This window comes from Malaclemys terrapin, chromosome 15, assembly GCF_027887155.1.
Source record: "Malaclemys terrapin pileata isolate rMalTer1 chromosome 15, rMalTer1.hap1, whole genome shotgun sequence".
In the NCBI taxonomy this organism is placed as follows: Eukaryota; Metazoa; Chordata; order Testudines; family Emydidae; genus Malaclemys; species Malaclemys terrapin.
Window position 1 is genome coordinate 7,477,640 of NC_071519.1, and position 26,305 is coordinate 7,503,944.

The window sequence follows — 26,305 nt, forward strand, 5'->3', positions numbered from 1 at the left end:
GACATAGGGACGTGGGAGGATGAGCCCGAGCCCGAGCCCGAGCCCGGCTGCAAACGCGCGCGGGGCGCTGCGGCTCTGCCTGGCTCGTGCGGGGCCGTTGGAGCCTCTCCCGTGGCCGGAGAAGGGTTTTGTGCCGCTCAAGCTCTGGGCATGCGCAGATCGGGGGCAAGTCCCGCATGCGCAGAAGCAGCGCTCACCCGCTGCTGCTCCCTGGCGCTGCGGGGCCGGGCGGAGCAGGAGGGTCTGTGCCGGGGAGACCCATTAACCCCCCGTGCCCGGCCCGCGCCCTGCTCCCGCTGGGGCCGCCCCGGGCTCTGCCCGCCCCGCTGCGGCGCTGCAGCCTCCAGGTACCGGAGCGAGCCCCGGGGGCGGGGCCGGGCGGTGACTCTGCCCCAGTGTCCGTGGGGGGGACCCGGCATCTCGCAGCGCCGGGATCTGCTCCCTGGGGCAGCGCCCGCGGGGGGCTCGGAGCTGCTGTCCCCGCAGGAGCCCAACGCCCCCGGCCCGGCCAGGCTCTGCCCTGGGGCCCCACGGGGGGAGGGGACCGGCCCCCACGGGGGTCCCTGCGTGGGGCTGGACGGGGGCTGCCGGGGGCAGTGAGACCGGGCTGGGGGGAGACCTGGGGAAAGGGGCGGATGGAAAATGTCTGTGTAGCCCGGACATGGCCGGGGGAGGACAAGAGCAGATGACCCTCCGCAAAACAGGGAGAGAAAGGGGGGGGGGGCTGAGATCCCCTCGGATTTACTGCTGTTCCCTCCCGTGGGGACCCCCCATCCTCTCCAGCCCTTCCCCCTTTCTCTAGAGAGCAACGAGCAACATCCAGGGTGACACCCCCCCCCCTTTCCCTCCAATCCCTGGGAAGGTCTCTGTTCCCCTCCGCCAATTGTGCCCCATTTTCTGTCCACTTTGCCAATGGCCAGTTCAAATCTCAGGTTTGGGGTGTTTCCCCCCATTTTTACCTGCAGTGATTTGTCCTTGTTTAGGTGGGAAATCGTTCCCCTGAGTGATTTCTGAAATGGGCCCATTTTCTCCTCAGTTTTGAAATACTGATATAAAATTCTTGAAAGTCTTCCTGCTTTTCGCTCCAGGTGTCTGACTGTGATCAGGGCTCTTATCGGACTGAGCGTGGCTCAGGCTTTGTCTGAGATGACGACCCACAGTGTGCTGGGCACTGCACGACCCCTGACCGAGTTTGGGGCACTCATTCTGCCAGGAACTACACAGACGCCTACAGAGAGCAGGAACCTTGTTGTGCCGGGTACTACAGTGACCCTGACTGAGCTCCGGGCCCCTGTTGTGCCAGTGCCTGCAAAGAAACCAAGTGAAATCAGGCTCCCATTGTGCCAGGTGCTGCAGAGACAGCAAACAAAATCAGGGACCTTGTTGTTCCTGGAGCTGCAGAGACCTCAACTGAGATCTGGGTCCTGCTCTGCCAGGCACTGCAGAGACCTCAAAAGAGGTCAGACCCCACTGTTGTGACAGGTGCTGTGGAGACCCCAACTGAGCTCTGCCTCCATTGTGCTGGGCATTTCAGAGACCTGGACTAAGATCTGTGTCCCCGTTGGGCCTGGCACTGCACTGACCCTGACAGAGATCCTGCCCCCACATTTTGCCAGATACTACAGGGACCCCAAACAAAATCAGAGATCCTGTAATGCCAGGAGTTGCAGAGCTCCTGACTGAGATCAGGCCTCCTGTTGTGCAGGAATCTGCACAGACACTGACCAAGATCAGGGTCCCCATTGTGACTGGTGCTGAACAGACACCAAGGGTATCTCTACCCTGCCATGAAAAACCCACAGCTGGCCCATGCCAGGTGACTCAGGCTCACAAGGCTCAGGCAAAGGGGCTGTTTAATTACAGTGTTGATGTCTGGGCTCAAGCTGGAGCCAGGCTGTAGGACCCTGCGAGATGGGAGGGTGCCAGACCTTGGGCTGCAGCCCAAGCCGGAACATTGACACCACAGTTAAACAACCCCACAGCCTGAGCTGTGTCAGCCCAAGTCAGTGGGCACGTGCCAGCCGCCGGTGTCTAACTGCAGTGTAGACATGCCCACAGTGACAGAGAGTCCTTGCCACAAAAAGCTCAAAGGCTAAATAGGCCAATGGTGGGAGGCGACTTTCCATTTTACAGATGGGGAAACTGAAGCTCAAAGAGCTGAAGTAATTTGCTCAAGTTTGCATGGAGAATTTGGGGCAAAACTGGGAACTGAACCCAGATTTTGAATTCTTGCCTCTTCCCTTGTCCACAAGCCGTGTGTGTGTACACAGCATTGTTTTAGTCTGTGTTCGCATGGCATTGGCTTCCACGGGAGGTTGTGGAATTTCCTTCATTGGAGGTTTTTAAGATCAGGTTAGAGGTACACCAGTCTGGGATTGTCTAGGGATACTTGGTCCTGCCTCATCACAGGAGGCTTAAGTAGACGACCTCTCAAGATCCCTTCTATGCCTACATTGAAATAATTCTGTTTTGTGCTGTGTCATGTTCTACGCTGAGCTGTTTTGCATGGTGCCATTTGGAATGCTGATGCACCATGTTGTATTGCAGTTTTATGGTGCATTGTTTTACCTCAGCGTCTTTGGTGCCTGTGCTGCATTGGTTTGAGTTGAGCTATTTTCCATTGTGTACTTTTGTCCTAGGACGTGTTAGTTTGCATTGTTTTGCTTTGTTTTCCCTTGTATTGTCATTTTATGCTGTGGAGTGTAGGTTGTGTATTTTTTTTTTTTCTGAATTGCCTGACATTATGTTGTGGTGGGTTTTATTCTGTATGTTGTGTTTTTATATGTATATATTGCATAGCATCATAGAAATGTAGGGCTGGAGAGGACCTCAAGATGTCATCAACTCCAGCTCGCTCTGCTGAGGCAGGACCAAGTCTATGTAGATTATCTCTGACAGAGAATTGTCCTACCTGTTCTTAAAAGCTTCCAGGGAAAGAGACTCCACAGACACTGTTGTAAGACTAATCCAGAGCTGGACTACCTTAGCTCTGATGACACCCACACAGATTATAGTGGTGAGTGGTTCTTGAGAGAGAGTCCCCAGTGAGTGGGCAGCTGGGTAAAGAGACTAAAGTTGGGAGGAGAAACTGCCATGTCGAAGGTCATCCAGGCTGTCCATGAAAGAGCTAGAAATAGATCCCAGTTCTAGTGCCACTGTCCTGCTGGTTTGGGAACTGAAGGTCTCTGCCACACTGGTGTTTTAGAGTGGTAGCCATGTTAGTCTGTATCAGCAAAAACAGCGAGGGGTACTTGTGCCACCTTAGAGACTAACACATTTATTTGGGCATAAGCTTTTGTGGGATAAAACCCACTTGATCAGATGCATGGAATGGAAAATACAGTAGGCAGAATATATATACGCAGAACATGAAAAAATGGGAGTTGCCTTACCAAGTCGGGGGGTCAGTTCTAACAAGGCAATTCAATTAAAGTGGAAGTGAGCTATCATCAACAGGAGGAAAAATCACTTTTGTAGTGGTAATCAGGGTGGCCCATTTCAAACAGTTGACAAGAAGGTGTGAGTAACAGTAGGGGGAAATTAGCATGTGGAATTTTAGTTTTTGTAGTGACCCATCCATTCCCAGTCTTTATTCAGGCCTAATTTGATGGTGTTCAGTTTGCAAATTAATTCCAGATCTGCAATTTCTCATTGGAGTCTGGTTTTGAAGTTTTTTTGTTGACGAATTGCCAGTTTTAAATCTATTATTGAGTGTCTAGGGGATTGAAGTGTTAAAATAAAAATAATATATGGAGATATATACACCTATCTCATAGAACTGGAAGGGACCCTGAAAGATCATCGAGTCCAGCCCCCTGCCTTCACTAGCAGGACCAAGTACTGATTTTTGCCCTAGATACCTAAGTGGCCCTCTACAAGGATTGAACTCAGAACCCTGGGTTTAGCAGGCCAATGCTCAAACCACTGAGCTCTCTCTCCCCCCGAAACGCCGACTGGGTTTTGAATGTTATAATTCTTGACATCTGATTTGTGTCCAATTATTCTTTTGCATATAGACTGTCCGGTTTGGCCAATGTACATGGCAGAGGGGCATTGCTGGCATATGATGACATATATCACATAGGTTTTACACCAGTGCCTAAAACCATTTAGACAGAATTTACACTAGTGCACTCTGATTGGCACTGGTGCACCCTGTCCCTGTTTGAAGGCTTGTGGGCGGGACAGTGACCTCACTGAGTCCTGGGGCTGGCTGAACAGTGCAGCTGGTAATGGAGGGACAGCAGTGAGTGCTGGAGGTATGAGCCAGGAGCACAGCCCCACAGGACTGGACACTGACTTCTCCTGACCTAGGGGACACCCCCTTCCCCCCTCAGCTGTGTGCAGGGACTGCAGCTGAGCTTCCCTTCCAAGACAGCCTGTGCATCCGTGGACAAACCACCTCTTCCTGCAGCCTAATACAATGGGGTCTGGGGACCTTTCCAAACTGCGGGTGATGGGCTCTGGTGTTACCGGGGTCTGTTCCTGGCTCTGTCACTGACCTGCTTGGTGGCTTTGGGGAACTCACAGCCCCTCTGTGTTTTCCTCCTACCCATTGTCTACTTGGATTGTGATCTCTTTGGGGGAAGGACTGTCCCTCTCTGTCTGTGCAGTGCCCAGCACAATGGGGTGCTGATCTCAGTCAGGTTCTCTGCCATGCGCAGCACGATGGGGCCCTGATCTCCACCAGTGTCTGTGCAATGCAAGGCATAGTTTACAGAGTCACAGACTTTAAGGCCAGAAGGGACCATCATGCTCATCTAGTCTGACCTCCTGCACATCGCAGGACACAGAACCTCACTCACCCATTCCTGTAACAGTAGGCAGTCCCATCATATCAATCCCTCCATAAAGGTATCGAGCACAGTCTTGAAGCCAGTTAGGGATTTTGCCCCCACTGCTTCCCTTAGGAGGCTGTTCCAAAACTTCACTCTGATGGTTAGAAACCTTCGCCTAATTTCAAGCCAAAACTTGTGGATGGCCAATATCCATTTGTTCTAGGGCCAAAATTGTTGCTTAACCTAAATAACTCCTCTCCTTCACTGGTATTTATCATTCTGATGTATTTATAGACAGCAATCATATCTCCCCTCAGCCTTCTTTTGGTTAGGCTAAACAAGCCAAGCTTTTTGAGTCTCCCCTCATAAGGCAGATTTTCCATTCGTTGCATCACCCTAGTACAGGGGTGGGCAAACTTTATGGGCCGAGGACCACATCTGGGTGGGGAAATAGTATGCAGGGCTGGGGTTGGGTGTGGGAGGGGGTGCAGTATGCAGGAAGGGGCCCAGGGCCAGGGATTGGGGCAGAGGAGGGGTGCGGAGTGTATGAGGGGGCTCAGGGAAGGGGGTTGGGATGCAGGAAGGGTGTGGACTGCGGGAGGGGGCTCAGGGCAGGGGGTTGGGGTGCACAGGGGTGCAGGATGCAGCAGGGAGGGCAGGGGGTTGGGGTGCAGGAGGAGTGTGGGGTGTACAAGGGGGCTCAGGGCAGGGGGTTGGGGTGCAGGAGGAGTGCGAGGTGCAGGCAGGGGGCTTAGGGCAGGGAGTTGGGGCAGGTACAGGAGGGGTTCGGGCTCCGGCCCAGCTTACCTCAAGCGGCTCCGTGGGAGCCTACCCTGTCCCCGGCCCCGCACTGCTCCAGGAAGCGCTGCCCTTGCTTCGCCTCCAGGTTCCTCCTCCGAAGCTCCCATTGGCAGCGGTTCCCTGTTTCATGGAGCCCTCTACCCCACCCCACCCCAGGGGTCGCAGGGATGTGGCACCGGTGGTGCTGTGGGCCGGATCCAAAGCCTTGAGGGACTGGATCCGGCCCGCGGGCCATCGTTTGCCCACCCGTCTTAGTAGCCCTTCTCTGCATGTGTTCCACTTTGAGTTCATCCTTCTTAAACATGGGAGACCAGAATTGCCCACAGTATTTCAGACGAGGTCTCATTGGTGCCTTTTATAACAGTACCAATTTTTTATTGCTTATTGCAAAAATTCTTGCACTATTAATTTTCATCCCATTTCTGTTACTCCAGCTTTCAAGGATCTTCTTGTATGATATTCCTGTCCTCCTCCATGTTGGCAATCCCTCCCAGCTTTGTGTCACACTCCCACTTTTTGTGCCAGGGTCACTAATAAAAATGTTGAATAAGATCAGTCCCAAGACTGATCTCGGAGGAACTCCACTAGTAACCTCCCTCCAGCCTGACAACTCACCGTTCAGTATGACCCCGTTGTAGTCTCCCCTGTAACCAATTCCTTATCGACCTTTCAGTTCTCATATTAATCCCCATCTTGTCCAATTTAAGGAATAGTTTCCCATGTGGAACTGTATCAAATGCCTTACTGACATCCAGATAGATTAGAGCTATTACGTTTCCTTTGTCCAAAAAATTAGTTACCTTCTCACGGAAGGAGATATAGTTTCTCTGGCATCATCTACCTTTTGTAACACCATGTTTTATTTATTTATAGTGCTGAAGGCTGGAAGGAACTGTTAGCAATAGGCTGAGAATGGCCATATGGAGGTGGGGGAGGGGAGGGGAGGGGATGTTGGAGTTGTATTTGGGATTTGTTTTCTAGGAGTTCGTGTCTCTGGTCCCTGTGGCCGTGATGCATTCCGTACTAGAGCAGCACGTCAGCAGAGCAGACGCACACCCCATAGTTCCATCTGGAACACGCAGCATTCACTGCCAGATGGGATGGGTGATTTTTCAGGGGCCCAGCTTGATATGCCTGGCTGGGGTGGGTTCACTTGGACGACGCTCTGGGGCTCTGATAGTTTGGGATGTTCCTTTTTGCATAGTCAGTTCTTCCCCCTAAATTGTTTTACCCCGACCTATGCCCAATGCCACTCTCTTCTTAACTTGCTTTGGTTATTTCAATTCCAGCTTTTAAATGGGATCTAATAATTGCAAAGCTGAAAGAAAGGTAAAACAAACAGAACCCTTTGACTTTTGGCACATAGATGGTAGAACTACCTAGTGAAGGTCTGCTGTAATGACCTGGTTATCTATAGCGTTTTCTGTTGTCAAAGAGCCAAAAGCGCTTTTTAGGGCGAAAGGGCTCGTCAGGTGTTTGCTCTCTAGGGAGCATGTCACCGGCCAGGGCTTGTAGTCTTTCAGGAGTGGTGCGCTGGATTGTATTTAGTAATCTCAAAATAAAAGGTTAAGACTGCTGGTTCACAATATCCAATGAAATCTTGGAAACGATTATACAAATAGACTCTAATGCTATTAAAACAACATGGCATTAATACTGATTCAAAACTGAAATTAAAATTAGGAGATAAACACATGAGAAAGGAACTGACACCTAATTTCTATTTCTTAATGCCTGAAATTTTGACATTCATTCACACCATCTTTTTTTTTTTTTCAAAGCAAGCACAGCACACAGGCAAGTTAATTAATGAAAGCACGCCAATTATTGACTGCTGTGTGTTGCATAAGCATCTGTCAAGGCTGCTTCCCCACTTTGAACTTTAGGGTACAAATGTGGGGGCCTGCATGAAAACTTCTAAGCTTAACTACCAGCTTAGATCTGGTCCACTGCCACCATCCCAAAGCTAATTCCCTTCCCTGGGTAGCCTTGAGAGACCTTCACCAATTCCCTGGTGAATACAGATCCAAACCACTTGGATCTTAAAACAAGGAGAAATTAATCATCCCCCTCCTTCCTTCCACCAACTCCTGGTGGATCAAGATCCAACCCCCTTGGATCTAAAAACAAGGAAAAATCAATCAGGTTCTTAAAAAGAAGGCTTTTAATTAAAGAAAAAAGGTAAAAATCATCTTTGTAAAATCAGGATGGAAAAATAACTTTACAGGGTAATCAAACTTAAAGAGCTCAGAGGACTCCCCTCTAGCCTTAGGTTCAAAGTACAGCAAACAGAGATAAACGCTCTAGCAAAAGGTACATTTACAAGTTGAGAAAACAAAGATAAACTAACATGCCTTGCCTGGCTGTTTACTTACAAGTTTGAAATATGAGAGACTTGTTCAGAAAGATTTGGAGAACCTGGATTGATGTCTGGTCCCTCTCAGTCCCAAGAGCGAATAACTTCCCAAACAAAGAGCACAAACAAAAAACCTTCCTCCCACTCCCAAAGATTTGTAAGTATCTTGTCCCCTTATTGGTCCTTTGGGTCAGGTGTCAGCCAGGTTACCTGAGCTTCTTAACCCTTTACAGGTAAAAGGATTTTGGCGTCTCTGGCCAGGAGGGATTTTATAGTACTGTACACAGGAGAGCTATTACCCTTCCCTTTATAGTTATGACAGCATCTGATTAAGCACCCATTTAAAACTGTACCACTGTAAGTGAAAATGCGTCAACACAGCTTAGCTCCAATGTGTTTACATGTGAATTAAAATTCTTTCTAAATTAAAAGTTTCTAAATTAAATATATGGCAGGATGGTAAATAGGGGGGAAATACACAGAAGTGCCTCTACCCAGTCCTGTTGATTTCTTGTCCCAACCCCCCATGAATTCTGGCCTCTCAGTCAACTCAGCTCCCAGTCCCACATCAGCTGTGCCCTCTCCCAGCCTAACCCATCTCTATTGCAGTTCTTCATCCCCCTCGTCCAGGCAGGGGGGTGGTGCTGCAGCACTCAAGGCACCTGCGTTAATCACTGTCCCCACATACTGGGGCTATTTAGATTTCAGGAAACGATTTATCAGAGTTACTGAGGCCTGGTCTACACTATGGGTTTAGGTCGACTTTAGCAGCGTTAAATCGAATTAAGCCTGGACACGTCCACACAATGAAGCCCTTTCTTTCGACTTAAAGGGCCCTTTAAACCGGTTTCTTTACACCACCTTCGACGAGGGGATTAGCGATAAAATCGGCGTTTGCGGGTCGGAATTGGGGTAGTGTGGACGGAATTCAACGTTATTGGCCTCCGGGAGCTATCCCACAGTGCTTCATTGTGACCGCTCTGGACAGCACTCTCAACTCAGATGCACTGACCAGGTAGACAGGAAAAGACCCGCGAACGTTTGAATTTCATTTTCTGTTTGCCCAGCGTGGAGAGCACAGGTGACCACGCAGAGCTCATCAGCACAGGTAACCGTGATGGAGTCCCAGGATCACAAAAGAGCTCCAGCATGGACCGAACGGGAGGTACGGGATCTGCTCGCCATATGGGGAGATGAATCAGTGCTAGCTGAACTCCGTGGCAGTAAAAGAAATGGCAAAGTATTAGAAAAGGTCTCCAAGGCCATGAAGGACCGGGGCCATAACAGGGACACACAGCAGTGCCACGTGAAAATTAAGGAGCTACGGCAAGCCTACCACAAAGCCAGAGAAGCAAATGGAAGGTCCGGGGCAGAGCCGCAAACTTGCCGCTTCTACGCGGAGCTGCATGCCATTCTAGGGGGTGCAGCCACCACTACCCCAACCGTGTGCTATGACTCCGTCAATGGAGAAACACACAGGGAAGACGGTTCGGGGAACGAGGAAGATGAGGATGGAGGTACTGTAGGTAGCTCACAGCAGCAAGGAAGCGGAGAAACCGGTTTCCCCAACAGCCAGGATATGTTTGTCACCCTGGACCTGGAACCAGTAACCCCCGAACTCACCCAAGACCCTCAGGGCACACAGGAGACCTCTGGTGAGTGTACTTTTGTAAATATTACACATGGTTTAAAAGCAAGCGTGTTTAATGATTAATTTGCCCTGGCAATCGCGGCCAGTACATCTACTGGAAAAGTCTGTTAACGTGTATGGGGATGGAGCGGAAATCCTCCAGGGACATCTCCAGAAAGCTCTCCTTCATGTACTCCCAAAGCCTTTGCAAAAGGTTTCTGGGGAGGGCTGCCTTATCCCGTCCGCCATGGTAGGACACTTTACCACGCCAGGCCAGTAGCACGTAGTCTGGAATCATTGCATAACAAAGCATGGCAGCGTATGGTCCCGGTGTTTGCTGGCATGCAGACAATATCCATTCCTTATCTCTGTTATCCTCAGGAGAGTGATATCATTCACGGTCACCTGGTTGAAATGGGGTGATTTTATTAAGGGGACATTCAGAGGTGCCCGTTCCTGCTCTTCTGAACAGAAATGTTCCCCGCTGTTAACCACGCGGTGGGGGGAGGGGTGAAGTGATCATCCCAGAGAATCGTGTGTGTGTGTGGGGGTGGTGGTTTACGCCGCATGTTAACCGGGAAACCGCAGCCCCTCCTTTTACATTGAAAACCCATTTTAAATGGCCAACCCAATTCATCCTTGATATGGGAAATGCGCTGCTGTTTGAAACCTTTCCCGCATGTTAAGAAGGTTAAAAAAGCCAAAAGACTGTGGCCTACCATGGCTGCCTGCAAGCCGAAATATGTTGCCTGGGGCACTGCGTGAGTGATCTCTCATACCAAACCGGCAGGCAGAGAAAAAATGCGACCTTGTAATGAAAGAGTGTACCCATTATTCTCTAAAATGTGTCTTTTTTAAACCACCTCTCCCTTCTCCTCCACCAGCTGCAAATGTTTCTCCTTCGCAGAGGCTAGGGAAGATTAGAAGGAGAAAACGGAGGACACGGGCCGATATGTTCACGGAGCTGCAGCTGTCCTCCCACGCTCATAGAGCACAGCAGAATGCGTGGAGGCAGTCAATGTCGGACATGAGAAAAGCACAATATGAACGAGAGGAGAGGTGGCGGGCTGAATGGCGGGATGAAAAGAGCAAGTGGCGGGCTGAAGATGATAGGTGGCGTCAGCTTGCAGACAGACGGCAAGAGTCAATGCTCAGTCTGCTGGAGCATCAAACTGATATGCTCGAGCGTATGGTTGAGCTGCAGGAAAGGCAGCAGGAGCAGAGACCGCCGCTACAGCCCCTGTTTAACCAACAGCCCTCCTCCCCAAGTTCCATAGCCTCCTCACCCAGACGCCCAAGAACACGGTGGGGGGGCCTCCGGCCACCCAGTCACTCCACCCCAGATGATCGCCCAAGCATCAGAAGGCTGGCCTTCAATAAGAGTTAAAGTTTTAAAATGCAGTGTGTCCTTTTCCATCCCTCCTCCCCCACCCATCCCAGGCTACCTTGGAAATTATCCCCCTACTTCTGTGAGGAATTAATAAAGAAAGCATGAATGTGAAAAAACAATGACTTTATTGCCTCTGCAAGCGGTGCTCGAATTGGGGAGGGGAGGGTGGGGTGGGGTGGTTGGTTTACAGGGAAGTAGAGTGAACCGGGTCCGGGGGGGGGGGGGTTGGAGGGTTCATCAAGGAGAAACAAACAGAAGTTTCACACAGTAGCCTGGCCAGTCACAAAACTCGTTTTCAAAGCTTCTCTGATGCGCACCGCGCCCTGCTGTGCTCCTCTAACCGCCCTGGTGTCTGGCTACGCGTAATCAGTGGCCAGGCGAGTTGCCTCAACCTCCCACCCCGCCATAAATGTCTCCCGCTTACTCTCACAGATATTGTGGAGCGCACAGCAAGCAGCAATAACAATGGGGATATTCTTTTCGCTGAGGTCTGAGCGAGTCAGTAAGCTGCGCCAGCGCGCTTTTAAACGTCCAAATGCACATTCCACCACCATTCGGCACTTGCTCAGCCTGTAGTTGAACAGGTCCTGACTACTGTCCAGGCTGCCTGTGTACGGCTTCATGAGCCATGGCATTAAGGGGTAGGCTGGGTCCCCAAGGATCACGATAGGCATTTCAACATCCCCAACAGTTACTTTCTGGTCCGGGAAGAAAGTCCCTTCCTCCAGCTTTCGAAACAGAGCAGAGTTCCTGAAGACGCGAGCATCATGTACCTTTCCCAGCCATCCCACGTTGATGTTGGTGAAACGTCCCTTGTGATCCACCAGGGCTTGCAGCAGCATTGAAAAGTACCCCTTGCGGTTTATGTAGTCGGTGGCTTGGTGCTCCGGTGCCAAGATAGGGATATGGGTTCCGTCTATGGCCCCGCTACAGTTTGGGAATCCCCTATCAGCAAAACCATCCACTATTGCCTGCACGTTGCCCAGAGTCACTACCCTTGATATCACCAGGTCTTTCATTGCCCTGGCAACTTGGATCGCAGCAGCCCCCACCGTAGATTTGCCCACTCCAAATTGATTCCCGACTGACCAGTAGCTGTCTGGCGTTGCAAGCTTCCACAGGGCTATCGCCACTCGCTTCTCAACTGTAAGGGCTGCTCTCATCCTGGTATCCTGGCGTTTCAGGGCAGGGGAAAGCAAGTCACAAAGTTCCATGAAAGTGCCCTTACGCATGCGAAAGTTTCGCAGCCACTGGGAATTGTCCCACACCTGCAGCACGATGCGGTCCCACCAGTCTGTGCTTGTTTCCTGGGCCCAGAATCGGCGTTCCACGGTATCAACCTGCCCCAGTGACACCATGATTTCCACATTGCTGGGGCCTGTTCCTTGTGAGAGGTCTATGTCCATGTCAATTTCCTCATCACTCTCTTCGCCGCGCTGCAATCGCCTCCTCGGCTGGTCCGGGTTTCGCCTTGGCATGTCCTGGCTCTGCATATACTCCAGGACAATGCGCGTGGTGTTCATAGTGCTCATAATTGCCGCGGTGATCTGAGCGGGCTTCATGATCCCAGTGCTAGCTATGGTGCCTGGTCAGAAAAAAGGCGCGAAACTAGTATCTGACAGACCAGGAGAAGGAGGGAGGGCCGAGTGACGACATGGCGTACAGGTACAGGGAATTAAAATCAAGAAAGGTGGCTGTGCATCAGGGAGAAACACAAACAACTGTCACACAGAATGGTCCCCCCAAAGATTAAACTGAAAACCCTGGGCTTAGCAGGCAGTTGATTTGACGGAGGGAGGGGGAAAGCAAATGAATACAGAACAAATCTATTTTTTACATCTTAAGCTGGCAGCCGACGGTGCAGCATGACTGATAGCCTCTGCAGTACGATGACGATGGATACCAGTCGTAATATACCATCTTGTACCAAAAGGCAAGGGGCTGCTGCTGTGTAGCAATGCAGCCCCACATCTGCCAGCCCCACGTCTGCCAGCACCCAGATCGCCCTCGGCCTCTTCTGGGTGCTTAGCAGACAATACTGGGCAATTGGCAGAAAATAGTATACTACGACTGATAGTCATCATCATCGATACAGTAGCATGTCTGCCCAGGTGCCCATGATTGACAGCCACTGCAGTATGACGACAACGGATACCAGTCATAATATACCATCTTCTACCAAAAGGCAAGGGACTGGTGCAATGCAGCCCTACGGCTGCCAGCCCCACGGCTATTAGTCATGCTACACCATCTACCGCCAAAAGGCAGTTAGCAGCTGCTGCTGTGTAGCAATGCAGTCCCACGTCTGCCGGCACCCAGAGGACATATGGTGACGGTGAGCTCAGCTGAGCTGAGCGGGCTCCATGCTTGCCATGGTATGTTGTCTGCACAGGTAACCCAGGTAAAAAGACGCGAATCTATTGTCTGCTGTTGCTGTGATGGAGGGGGAGGGGCCTGACGACATGTACCCAGAACCTCCCGCGACACTGTTTTGCATCATCCGGGCATTGGGATCTCAACCCAGAATTCCAATGGGCGGCGGAGGCTGCGGGAACTGTGGGATAGCTACCCATAGTGCAATGCTCCAGAAGTCGACGCTAGCCTTGTACTGTGGATGCAGTCCGCCGACTAGAGCACTTAGAGCATTTTATGTGGGGACACACACAATCGGCTGTATACAACCGATTTCTATAAAACCGGCTTCTATAAATTCGAACTAATTTCGTAGTGTAGACATACCCTGACTCTGGGAGGTGGGAGAGAGGAGAGGCTGAGAGGGAGTTTGCTCCCCACACTCTGTAGGGCCATATTCAAACCTGGTAGCCTCCTCCACCATGTGTCTCTGCCCATATGTCAGAGTGTGAACTTCTGATCATAATGCCACTGGCCTCAGCAGAGCTCCTAGACGGGAGCTAAATCACAATGGGGTTACAGTACTGAGAGTAAAATACATCACAGGGAGGGTGTAATTATCTTCAAGGCAAGCATTAGAGTCTAGAAAGTGAAAGAATTAAAGTACTTCATTAGTTAAAAGTACGCTTGAAAGGACTGGAATTTTATTAATAAATTGCAGTAAAATGTTTTCAGTGTACACACAGATGAAAAAATATTTATGTAGGTAAAATACAGAAATGCTTCTGGAGAAAGTAGAGTTTGATTTAAGGATATTTACACTGTATATTTTACATGTGACATTGACAATTTGTGTTTGAACAGTTATAAAGATTTGGCTTTGGGAATCTCATTTACTGTAATTAAATAATTGTTGTCTGATGACCCCCATAATGTCACACAGCTCTGAACATTGAAATTGTAAACATTGAAAAAAGGGCTTAAAAACAAATATCGATATCCTCAATTGAAATAAAAAAAAGAAATAGAATGAATTTTGCCAAACCCACTGAACAGCAATCACAATATGCTAGGGGATGGAAATTCACAGCTAAGGCACCCACCCTTAATTCTGCCCTGTAGTGACACCAGGCAATCGCCAGAGGGCAACGAATAAGGCATTTTAGTGTATAAAGTCGCAAGTTAGATTATACCGATTTGTAAAGACATGAGATCTCTCCCTCAGAGTATCACCTTCACTGGGTTGTTTCTTTTATTGGTAATTCCCAGAAGTCAATAGATAAATAACATTCTATCAGTTATGAAGTGGCCATTTCAGATTTCTGGGGAGTATCTATAATATTGCACTAGGGGCCAGGTCCCTGGAGAGACGGAACCTTGGTTTCATTTTAACTTGTGCATGCCCAGCAGCTTCCGGAATTTGGTTCAAAGTATTTCCATGTTTCCCTGGCCTGTTCTTAAAAGTGCTGCTAGAGAGAGGCGGGAGGAGCAGGAACTCACTGCAGGATCAGTAGCTGAGTCCCTTAAATATTTATAGCTCATTGGAAGAAGGATGGGGATTGGTGGATGTCTGGGGATTTAATAATAAACACACAGATAGTTCTTAATGAATTTTCATCTTCTAATTCCCATAACCTACTAATTATCCCTGGCTGCCCCCCCAGCAGTCTGGGGAGGGAGTACTAGTAATCTCCTTTGGCCAGGGTGGAACCTAAGGCACCAGGATCTTTCAGTGACTGGCTCAGTCTCATCCAGAGTGAAATTCACTTCACTGGATAAATCCCTAGTTGCTGGGCTCTGCAGAGGGGTGGGGGGGTGAATTCCATTCCTGGGCATGGACACCCCCCAGTCCTCACTCTGATCTCAGACACTACCCCAACCTTCCCCTGCAGTGATGGACCCACTTGATGTTGCCAGAGCCATCTGCCATCGGACCTAGAGGGGACAGAGGCCCAGCTCCAGAATTGCTACCCCTGCTCATAGCCCCCATGCTGTGCTAGAGTTGCCCTGGCTTTCCACTCTGCAGATGGGTCTAGCTGCCTGGGCACCGACCCTGTATGCCCACCACACACAAAGGTCTTCACGACTCCCATCCCAGAATAGGGAAGGACAATCTGGGGCTGGCTGCAGTCTCCCCTTGCTGCTGTGAGAGGAATGGGGTGGTCCCTCGTATAGGACACAAACATACCCGGGGCAGAAGGGAAATATAGTTTCTTCCAGGAGCTTGAAAATGTTTAGTTCAGAGTCCTGAGCGCTGTCTTCCTGATTGTCTCCTTCTGCCACTTTCAGATCTCTTGGAGAGAAAAGATAGGTGAGTTAATTTTTTTTTAGAACCAATTAAAAATACCTCTCTTTAATATCTTGGGACCAACATGGCTACAACAACTCTTTCCCCTTTGTAGCCCCTCTCACTCTCACCCTTCCTGAGCTGAGACTGTCCCCTGTGATGGGAGAATAAGGGGTCAGTCCTGTCATTAGATTGGGTCTCACAAGCATTGATGGGAGTGAAAGTCTGTGTGCATTAATGACAGCAGCAACTCTGGGACTCGACACTTAGGGAGAAAAGATGGGAGTGAGCAGGTTATGTTTGTGCCGGGTGTGAGTTACTCATGTGGGAATTCTGTGCCGCTGCATGCGCACAGAATTCACGTCCAGCGCATAATTTTCTCTCTTTTTTTTTTTTTTTGCATGAAGAAAATAAATTCTGCCCGAGAAGTGCTGCAGTTTTGCCTTTCGCCCACTCTGTTGCACCAGAACAGCCAACAGCCAGCTGGGTTGATCTTGGTGGGAAATTATTGCCCCGAGCTATACCCCAACTAGAAAGAGAGTTAGTGGGTGTAACTTGGAAGAGTCCTCAAACAAGGCTGCCTCTGGGGGTGGGGACAAGTCATTCTCTGCTCACAAGAGGGTGTGGAAAGGGCACAGGAGGAGCAAGTGTCCCCTATGGAGACTGCCCAGCCCCAGGTTATCCAGTCCCAGACGCTTCTTCCCTCACCATACCCCAAACCTCTTCACCCCTCCAACCATCAGTTGCCAGTCTTCTCTCACTGCTACCCCTTCCTGACTGGCAGAAACCTCTAAGCCAGTAGTGGGTCAGGGCTCAACCCTCTGCCTGAGGCCTTGGGGCACTTTCTTCCTCTCTGGGGGTACCATGCCACAGGGGCCCCACAAATCTACATTGCTTAGGCTTTGGCTTCAGCCCCTGGTGGTGGGGCTCAGGGCCCTGGACTTCAGCCCCATGCGCTGGGCACTTCAGCTTTCTGCCCTGGGCCTCAGCGAGTCTAATGCTGGCCTTGCTTGGGGGCCCCCTGAAACCTACTAGTGGCCCCCCAGCCAGCCCCAGACCCCTGATTGAGAACCACTGCCTTACACCACGAATCACAGCAATGTTCAGGTTACTGCCAGTCATAGAATATCAGGGTTGGAAGGGACCTCAGAAGGTCATCTAGTCCAACCCCCTGCAACTAGTCAGATATTAACCCAGGCAGCAACTCACAAGCATTCAATAAAGTCTAAACATATTCTTACAATTCTAATACCTGTTTTAACAATACTAACACAGGTGAGTCAGACAGATTCCAGCTATGTGTTTGTCCATATTGTGACAAAGTTCTGTCCTTGACTCGGTGGGTCCTGCATTTCCTGGCAGATTTTGCTAGCCTCAGAGACTCACTGTGACCCTCCATGTAGCCCTTCTCGCTCTAGAGGCAAGGGTCACAGTCTACTGAGCCATTTTCATCATAAGCTAGCAAGGGAGGTGAGGAGAAACAGCCCTCCCTCACACAGTCTCTGTTGTCTCCCAGTCTCAGTAATTAATGAGGGAGGGGGAGGGGGGAGCCTGGGCCCACCCTCTACTCCAGGCTCCAGCCCAGGGACCCTAAAATTAGCAGTTATGGAAGCTGACTTTTTGGAAATAGGATGTGTACAATTCCCTGGGCCACTTCCCCACAGCAGCCTGCCCCCCTCAATATCTTCTTCACAATTACCTCAGGGCCTCCTTCCTTGCACCTGATACAGCTTTGTATTGCTTCGGTCCTCCAACAGCATAGCTCCTAACACCCACACCTCACTGACTAAATGGTCGGCTTTTAACTAGTTCAAGCCAGCCCTTGATTGGTTTCAGGTGTCCCGATCAATCTAGCTGTCTCCACTGCCTTCTAGAAGGATCTTAATTGACTCCAGGTGTCTTGATTAACCTGGAGCAACTGTCATTTGGTTACCATGGTACCAGGGATCTGTTTAGCCTGGGGCTAACATACCTATTCCTCACTACTTTACTGTAGCCATCTGCCCTTGCCCCATAACAATATTCAATTAAGACATGGGGGCTTTTGCAAGAGCTAACACTTTATCTGCCAGTGTCACAGGCAGGATGGGCAGGGATGGTGTGTCTAGCCTCTCTTTGCCAGAAGCTGGGAATGGGTGACAGGAGATGGATCACTTGATGATTCCCTGTTCTGTTCTTTCCCTCTGAAGCACCTGGCATTGGCCACTGAGCTAGATGGACCATTGGTCTGACGCAGTGGGCCCTTCTTATGTTCACAGTCTCTGAGGCATATCTACTCATTTGGACTCACTGGGGAGCCACAGAAAAAAGCTAGGTATGCTGAGGCAAGAAGGCCCAGTCTCAGCGCCCTTGAGTTCACGTTTGTCAAAAGCTAAAACTAGGCCCAGCCCTTGAAAGGGGGCACTCCCAGGAGAGACTGTATAAAGGCTGGAGCATCAAACAACTTTGTAAACCTGAGAGACCTGCCTTGGGGACAATGACAGGGAGAATCCCCCAAAGTGACTCCTTTCATTCTGCTCTTCTCTGGCCTTTGGTTCATAGAATCATAGAACTGGAAGGGACCTTGAGAGGTCATCTAGTCCAGTTCCCTTCACTCAAGGCAGGACTAAGTATTATCTAGACCATCCCTGAGAGGTGTTTCTCCAGCCTGCTCTTAAAAATCCCCAAGGACGGAGACTCCACAACCTCCCTAGGCAATTTATTCCAGTGCTTAACCACTCTGACAGGAAGTTTTTTCCCTAATCTCCATCCTAAACTGCCCTTGCTGCAATTTAAAGCCATTGCTTCTTATCCTATCCTCAGAGGTTAAAAAGAACAATTTTTCTCCCGCATCTTTGTAACAACCTTTTATGTGCTTGAAAACTATTACCATATCCCCTCTCGGTCTTCTCTTCTCCAGACTAAACAAATCCAATTTTTTCAATCTTCCCTCATAGGTCATGTTTTCTAGACCTTTAATCATTTTTGTTACTGTTCTCTGGACTTTCTCCAATTTGTCCACATCTTTCCTGAAATGTGGCACCCACAACTGGACACAGTACTCCAGTTGTGGCCTAATCAGTGCGAAGTAGAGCAGAAGAATTACTTCTCGTGTCTTGCTTACAGTACTCCTGCTAATATATCCCAGAATTATGTTTGCTTTTTTTCTACAGCGTTACACTGTTGACTCATATTTAACTTGTGATCCACTGTGACCCCCAGATCCCTTTCCACAATACTCCATCCTGGACAGTCATTTCCCATTTTGTATGTGTGCAACTGATTGTTCCTTCCTAAGTGGTGTACTTTGCATTTGTCCTTATTGAATTTTATCCTATTTACTTCAGACCTTTTCTCCAGTTTGTCCAGATCATTTTGAATTTTAATCCTATCCTCCAAAGCACTTGCAACCCATCCCAGCTTGGTATCATCCGCAAACTTTATAAGTGTAACAGAGAGACTGTTACTGGGAGGGTGTCACCATGTCTCAGAGGGCTACACCCTGGTGGGAGGGGGCTAGGCCTGTTCTGGAATAAGGTCACTCTGTGCTTTACAGTGTGGCAGAACCTAGAATGTCCATTAGCATGGAAAAATCCTGGGGGGAATCAGCATGTGGAATGGATGAAAACCCCATCTGAATTCTCTCACATTGCCCTTCTCGTCCTGTCAGGCTATAGAATAACATCCACGTTTGCTCCAGATCATCCCATCCTCCCAGGGGGAAGGAAATGGCTGCAATGGAGGTGGCTCAGGTAAGAGATTATCACGGAGCTGGTGTTGTGCTCTGCTTGGAGGGAGAGGAGCAATAAAGGCATAAGAAGGTGGTAGCTGCTATACGTGGTGGGAGGCAGGAAATAACAGGATGTGACAAACCCTCTGAGACTTGTGTAATCTAGGGTGTCATGGGTTGTCACCCCCAGGGTGCAGTCTCGGGGGCTTCTGGGAACCGCTATGCCCTCTAACCCTCAAGCTGGGTTGGCCCTTCTCACACTGCTTTGCTGGAGATTCAGTCAGGCTCTCCAGGCCCTGTTATCACCCAACATGACAGCAGGTGGTGCCATACACCCAACTAAGCTACCTGAGTGCTTTACCTAAGCTACTCAAGGACAGATAGAAGACAACAGCCGATTTCCCAGCTCCCCAACCTTGTACACTTGCTGTAGTATAAATTCAGAATTATACCATCTTATAGTGCACAGGGCTCTCTGCAATGTAATCTCATTAATATAATTTGCCTTCCCCTCGATATGGGAAAGATACGCACAATAAGCTTGTGCTAACCAATCTCAAATTTTCCCCAGATACTTCACTCAAAATACTTAACACTGGTTAAGATAAAGCATAAAACAAGTTTATTAACTGCAGAAAGATAGATGTTAAATGATTATTTTTAGAAGAATAAAGAGGCAGGTTAACCCCAGAGACGGATCTGAGTACGGGCTTCTTTATTGTGATACTTGTTCCCCTCGACCCAATTGTCGAGTGAGCACTGCATTAGTTACATCACACTCCTTTTATCTCGGTTAGTATGTACACGCCTACATCCATTACAACACCCCCAAAACCCTTATTAAGTAATAGAAACACTCATACTGTTAGTATACCCACCCCTATCTATTATTCACAGGATTACACATGTCATACAGACATTTTTACCTTGAAAATACAGTTCTTTGCATTAATGTGTTGCTACAAATTTCCTTAATCAGCAGTTCTCAGGGGACGGAGGAAGGGACAATGAGCAGTTCTCAGGGGAGGGAGGAAGGGGCCATAAGCCAGGGCTTGTTTATGTAGCTGGGAAAGGAAGGAAGGGGAGATAACATTTATTTTACTTTCTTTCACACAAAGGACATTCATTCCGACAACTAGATTTCTCATGCAGCTGCATCCTTATCAATTCTTACAAGCAACAGGGAAAGGAAAACTATGGCAACTTATTTATTAAGCAAAGAATGACTGCCTGCTTATGCCTTTGTCCCCTACTGCCATGTCAGCACATTAGCAGTTTCCCAGCTCTTTTACTTAACCCTAACATATCCCAACAATTATAAGTGATAGCAAACAGATCAAAGGAGATTACTTAGCAAATAACCAAAAACTCAAACTAAGCCTAACATACTAGATGGATAGAATTTGAATTAGCAATTTCTCACCCTGACTGATGGTACAAGCAGGCCCACAAGTTTCCATACACAAGCTAGAAATGCCTTTACCCTGGGACCAGCACTTCCCCCAGTTCAGTCTTACTTCCTCAGGTGTTTCCATAAGTTCTCTTGTATGGGGAATGAGGCCAAGAGATGATGTCACACCCTACCTTATGTACCTTTTCCATATGGCGGGACCCCTTTTTTCCAAGGTCATTTCCCAGTCCAGTTTGTGGAAAAATACAGGTACCAAAATGGAGTTCATTGTCATGTGGTCTGGTCACATACCGTAGCATGCCCTGCTGAGTGCTAAACGCTTCCATGGTCCATTAGCCATATTCTTTGTTGATAAGTCATCAGCACTGTCTGGCTTCTTCATTGTTGTACCTGAAAGGCTAGTTGTGGGTGTTACCCAGAGTAAGCACATTTGAAATGCAGATACATAGTCAACAACCATAACTTCAGTACAAACATGATCCATGCACACAAATAGGATAATCATATTCAGCACATGATGCATCTTGCACAAAATGCATCATAATTATGTTCCAATCATATTACTATGCTGAATATGGGGTGTAGTGTCTGATAGGGCCTAATTTCAAGGCACAGGAGTTGGGAATGGAACTTCCCCTCTTTGTGGAACAGGAAATAACGCTCCAGGCAGGGCTGGGAAAACTTCACAGACTCCCAGTACTGGAGCCTGAATCTATTGACACTTATAATATATGGAGATATGCCTATCTCATAGAGCTGGAAGATCATCATGTTTAGCCCCCTGCCTTCACTAGCAAGACCAAGTACTGATTTTACCCCAGATCCCTAAGTGGCCCCCTTAAGGATTGAACTCACAACTCTGGGTTTAGCAGGTCAATGCTCAAACCACTGAGCTATCCCTCCCACCTTCATTAGTTACCACCATCCCCAATCTTTCTGGCAACTGCAAACTTTATCAGTGCTGATTTTATATTCTCTTCTAGGTCATTGATAAGAATGTTAAATAGCACAGGGCCAAGAACCAATCTTTGTGGGAACCCGCTAGAAATAAATCCACTTGACCATGGATCCCCATTTACAGTCACAGTTTTTAATCTATTTAATGTATGCTGTGTTTATTTTGTAGTATTCTAGTTTTTTAGTCAAAATATTGTGCTGAACCAAGTCATATGCATTACAGAAGTCTCGGTATATTACATCAATACTATTAGCTGTGACCAAACTTTTGTTCTCATCCAATAAGGATATCCAGTTAGTTTTCTAGGATCTATTTTCTCTAAACCTTTCTTAATGGGCACTAATTATATTACCCTCCTTTAATTCTTTATTAATGAAATCCAGTATCGACTGCTCCATTATTTTGCTCAGTATTGATATCAGACTGACACTCTTGTAATTAACTGGGTCATCTCTTTTACACTTTTCAGTATTGGTACAGCATTAGCTTTACTCCAGTCTTCTGGAATTTCCCCAGTGTTCCAAGTCCTAATTAAAATCAACATTAATAGCCCACCACGCTCCTCCACCAGGTCTTTAAAAACTCTTGGACCTGGTTATCTGGACCTGTTTTTTTAAACATGTTTAACTTTAATAACTGCTGTTTAACGTCCTCGTGAGTTCTTGTTGGAATGGAAAGAGTGTCATCGTCAACATTTTATGATATGAGTACATCATCTGTTTTTCTCCAAATCCAGGAGAGAAATATTTATTGAACACTTTTACCTCTTCTGCATTATTTTTGATAATTCTGCCATTTCCGTCTAGAAATTTATCACTACCATTGTTAGGATTAATATACTATTAAAAACTTCCTTTTTATTTTCATTGATTGGTCATTGATTTCTGATATCTTCCCTTACCAATTTTCTACAATTCTGACCTTCTAACTTATATTCTTTACTATTGACTTCCCCTTCCTTCCATATATTTTATTTGGAAAGTGTTAGGATTTCTACCAGGGAGCCACCAGCAGGGTCCAGAGATAGCCCCATCTCCTATATCAAGCCGTGACTAGTAGGTATATGATAAATGTGAAGACCCTGCCTCCATGTGTGAGTTGGGAGACACAAAGGTTCTCTCTTTCTACCCCCTGATGCCTCCTGGCTGCTCTAGGGAAGGTGGGGTGGGACTCTGTTAACATATGCCTCCCGGAACTTCCATTTACCTGGTGCTACTGTTCTGTGAATAGTGGGGTTGTGACTGGGGCAGCAGATACTGAGTGTTGGACTCTTGCTCTTTCAGGGGCCAGTGACTTTCGAGGAGGTGGCTGTGTATTTCACCAGGGAAGAGGGGGCTCTGCTGGACCGCTCTCAGAGAGCCCTCTACAAGGATGTCATGCAGGAGAACTATGAGACGGTGGTCTTGCTGGGTAAGGAGTCCTGTCCCCTCAGTTATTAGAAGCGATGGGGTCTCTAAAGAACCTGAGTAGTAATAACTTTATACCTTTATTCATCATACAAGTTTTGAGACATTTCCTTGCCCCCCTTTTTTTGCCTTATCTCCCACCCACTAGAATAATTTTTGGACATGTGCTTTTTTGGTGCTGTCAGTCATTTTAAAATTACATTTAATGGATCCTTATTGGAGACATTAATAATTAGAGTTTTCATGCCTTTTCCTCATTTTAAGAGGAAAATATGCCACCTGTAAATTCTAAATTGAGTAAATAGTTATAGGACTCATGCATGACTTGTGTGACAGTCAGATGAGCTCATCTTTTGATAGGAGAGTGCATAAAGTTGCCATTCAGAACCTCATGGGTGAAGGGAGAACAGAGCTGTGGGAAGGTGGAAAAAGGAGGGAGTAGATAATTCTAGGGTGCCAGGACATGGGGAAGGTATGTGAAGGATTAGAGCTAAGAAGCAGCAGGAAGGGATGAGGTAGTAAGAGAAGAGGAGGGAACACAAGAAGCTCCCAAGGTGCTGGGAAGTGGTGACAATTGAGGGTAATGGGAAGAAGGGGAGGAGAGTGTGGAGGAAGGACACCCAGGAAGTGGGCTGGGTGGGTCAGTGGGAGGGAGAGAGGTTTGGGGATCTAGAGCTGTGATGGATCCCAGACCTTTAACCTCGAATCCCTACCCAAGCCTTGTTTCTTTAGAGCTTACAGTCCAGTTTTATTTCTGTTCAGTTTCACTTCATTATACATTTCCCCCCCAAATATTATTATTTTAACTCTTGACCTCCCTTTCCCACTCATTACCCCCTCCCCATATAACCTCCCCATCTCTATGCACAGTGAACCTGGCCACCGACCCTGAGTCCTTGCTGCATTCCTTCCTCCCATAATAGGGCCAATACCCAAGCACAAATGGGCACTTTGTTGATGATGTCACAGGGTGGTAGCAAAAAAACTTCAGGACCAGACTCCAAAGAGAAACTGCTGAGCTCCAGTTCATTTGCAAATTTGACACTATCAGATCAGGATTAAACAAAGACTGTGAATGGCTATCCAACTACAGAAGCAGTTTCTCCTCCCTTGGTGTTCACACCTCAACTGCTAGCAGAGCACCTCACCCTCCCTGATTGAACTAACCTCGTTATCTCCATACTGATTTATACCTGCCTCTGGAGATTTCCATTACTTGCATCTGAAGAAGTGAGGTTCTTACCCACGAAAGCTTATGCTCCCAATACTTCTGTTAGTCTTAAAGGTGCCACAGGACCCTCTGTTGCTTTTTACAGGGTCGTAGGGTAGCCTGTACAATTTTTACACCTACGTATTGGGGTACAACTGCCCTTGTACATGGCAACTTAAAGTTAATTGTGAACATGAAATTTGGTGAAACACACAGAAACTTAATTTAATACAGACAGTTATAATTGAAATCATAGGCAAGGAGCAATACACATAACAATTAGACTAAGATAAGTATAGTAAAGAGAGTCTTGCACTGTGCATACTTACAAGTTATGTATACCATTGGAACCAAAGATCGAGGGGCAAGGGAGACCCTCAGAAGGGAGGCCCTTCTTCAGTTTATACTGTCTCGGAGACATGACAAAATGAAAAAATGATAATTAGGAGAGGTATTTTATCCATTTCCTTATGGTAATAGGATGGCTATATACCATATCTGCTCCTTTACTATGATTACAATAATGTCAATAGCTGCCCCAACCCATATGTGGCCTTTGGGAAGTCCATAATTAAGCATCAAGCATTAATACTCATGATTTACATCACTTATTTATTAATAATTCCAATATATGAATGCGGTCCAACTACTGAGATACTGCATAGCAACCTAATTGCTAAAGCCTGCCCCAAACTTCCTTCTTTCAGAATCCTGTGGCATATTCCACCCGCTTGTGGTTACTCGTTAGTCTCTTAAAATAAGGGTGCAAAATATCTGACCTGGGATTCTCTCCTTAGCCTATTTGGGTAAATCCCAGACTTCAGCATAACTACTCCCACAAAGCCTCAACCTAATATAACAGGCCCTTAACTGTAGCAAGCTTAGGCTATGTCTACACTACCGCAGTAACTCAACCTACTCTGCGCAACTCCAGCTACGTGAATAACTCCTGATGACCCCAACCTGATTTTATGATCTATGACCTAGTCACATGTCTTGTGGGCAATTTTATACTAGCTAGAGGTAAAATGTCATTATCAGAGTATTGCTTATTAGCTTGGAATATGCATGGAGGGGCAAGGAGGTGAATATAGATAAATGGGTTATTAAGGGCAGGGACTACACTACAGCCGGGATCAAAGCTCTGAGATCGATCCACCGGTGGTCGATGCAGCGTGTCTATTAAAGACCCGCCAAATTGACTGCAGATCGCTCTCCAGTCGACCCCTGTACTCTACCCCTGACGAGAAGAGTAAGGTAAGTAGACCTGCAGTAACTCGACCTAAGGTACATCGACTCTAGCTACGTGAATAGCTGGAGTCGATGTACCTTAGGTCGAGTTACTGCAGGTCTACTTACCTTACTCTTCTCGTCAGGGGAGAGTACAGGGGTCGACTGGAGAGCGATCTGCAGTCAATTTGGCGGGTCTTTAATAGACACGCTGCATCGACCACCGGTGGATCGATCTCAGAGCTTTGATCCCGGCTGTAGTGTAGTCCCTGCCCTTAATAACCCATTTATCTATATTCACCTCCTTGCCCCTCCATGCATATTCCAAGCTAATAAGCAATACTCTGATAATGACATTTTACCTCTAGCTAGTATAAAATTGCCCACAAGACATGTGACTAGGTCATAGATCATAAAATCAGGTTGGGGTCATCAGGAGTGAGAGTTTGGAAAGAGTCTTGTCACTCCTCTCCCCATGTGCAGCAGCCAGAAGCTGTCTTCCCTACAGACTCCTTGGATCTTTGAGCCTGTACCTCCTAGGTTGCGTGGCCCAGTTCTTGTTTCTTACATTCTTCTTTTCCGGAAGAATTAGAGGCTGTTACTCCTGAATTTTAGTGTTAAATTCCCCAGCCTTGTCCACACACTGGGGGAGTTTAATTCTCCCTCCCATTACACCTGAGTCACTAGATTTCCTAATTCCCCAAAACGTGCTTTTGTGATGTCACAGTTCTGGGGTAGCTAAGCCTTTGACCTACCTCCATGGTGTGCTCAAGCAATGCCCTCTCAG

The 26,305-nt window shown here is 47.9% G+C and overlaps 2 protein-coding genes across 2 annotated transcripts in view; both read left to right on the plus strand.

Moving 5' to 3' along the window:
* The first annotated feature begins 43 nt into the window (after positions 1-43).
* The window catches only part of LOC128823023 (zinc finger protein 883-like), a 30,948-nt gene continuing 4,686 nt past the window's right edge, over positions 44-26,305 (plus strand). Inside the window, exons 1-3 of the mRNA XM_054005032.1 lie at positions 44-347; positions 19,244-19,325; positions 22,956-23,082. Coding sequence (XP_053861007.1) covers positions 19,302-19,325; positions 22,956-23,082 — 151 coding nt within the window. The 5' untranslated portion in view covers positions 44-347; positions 19,244-19,301. The remainder of the gene's footprint in view (positions 348-19,243; positions 19,326-22,955; positions 23,083-26,305) is intronic.
* LOC128823071 (uncharacterized) lies at positions 6,646-11,062 on the plus strand. The gene is made up of 2 exons (XM_054005149.1): positions 6,646-9,590; positions 10,450-11,062. The coding sequence occupies exons 1-2, from the start codon at positions 9,053-9,055 to the stop codon at positions 10,950-10,952; spliced, it is 1,041 nt and encodes a 346-aa protein (XP_053861124.1). The 5' UTR covers positions 6,646-9,052; the 3' UTR covers positions 10,953-11,062.

Coding starts and splice junctions, on each gene's coding strand:
- LOC128823071 (XM_054005149.1), top strand. CDS start 9,053: ATGGAGTCCCAGGATCACAAAAGAGCTCCAGCATGGACCGAACGGGAG. Junction 9,591..10,449: donor GGGCACACAGGAGACCTCTG/GTGAGTGTACTT, acceptor CTCCTCCACCAG/CTGCAAATGTTTCTCCTTCG.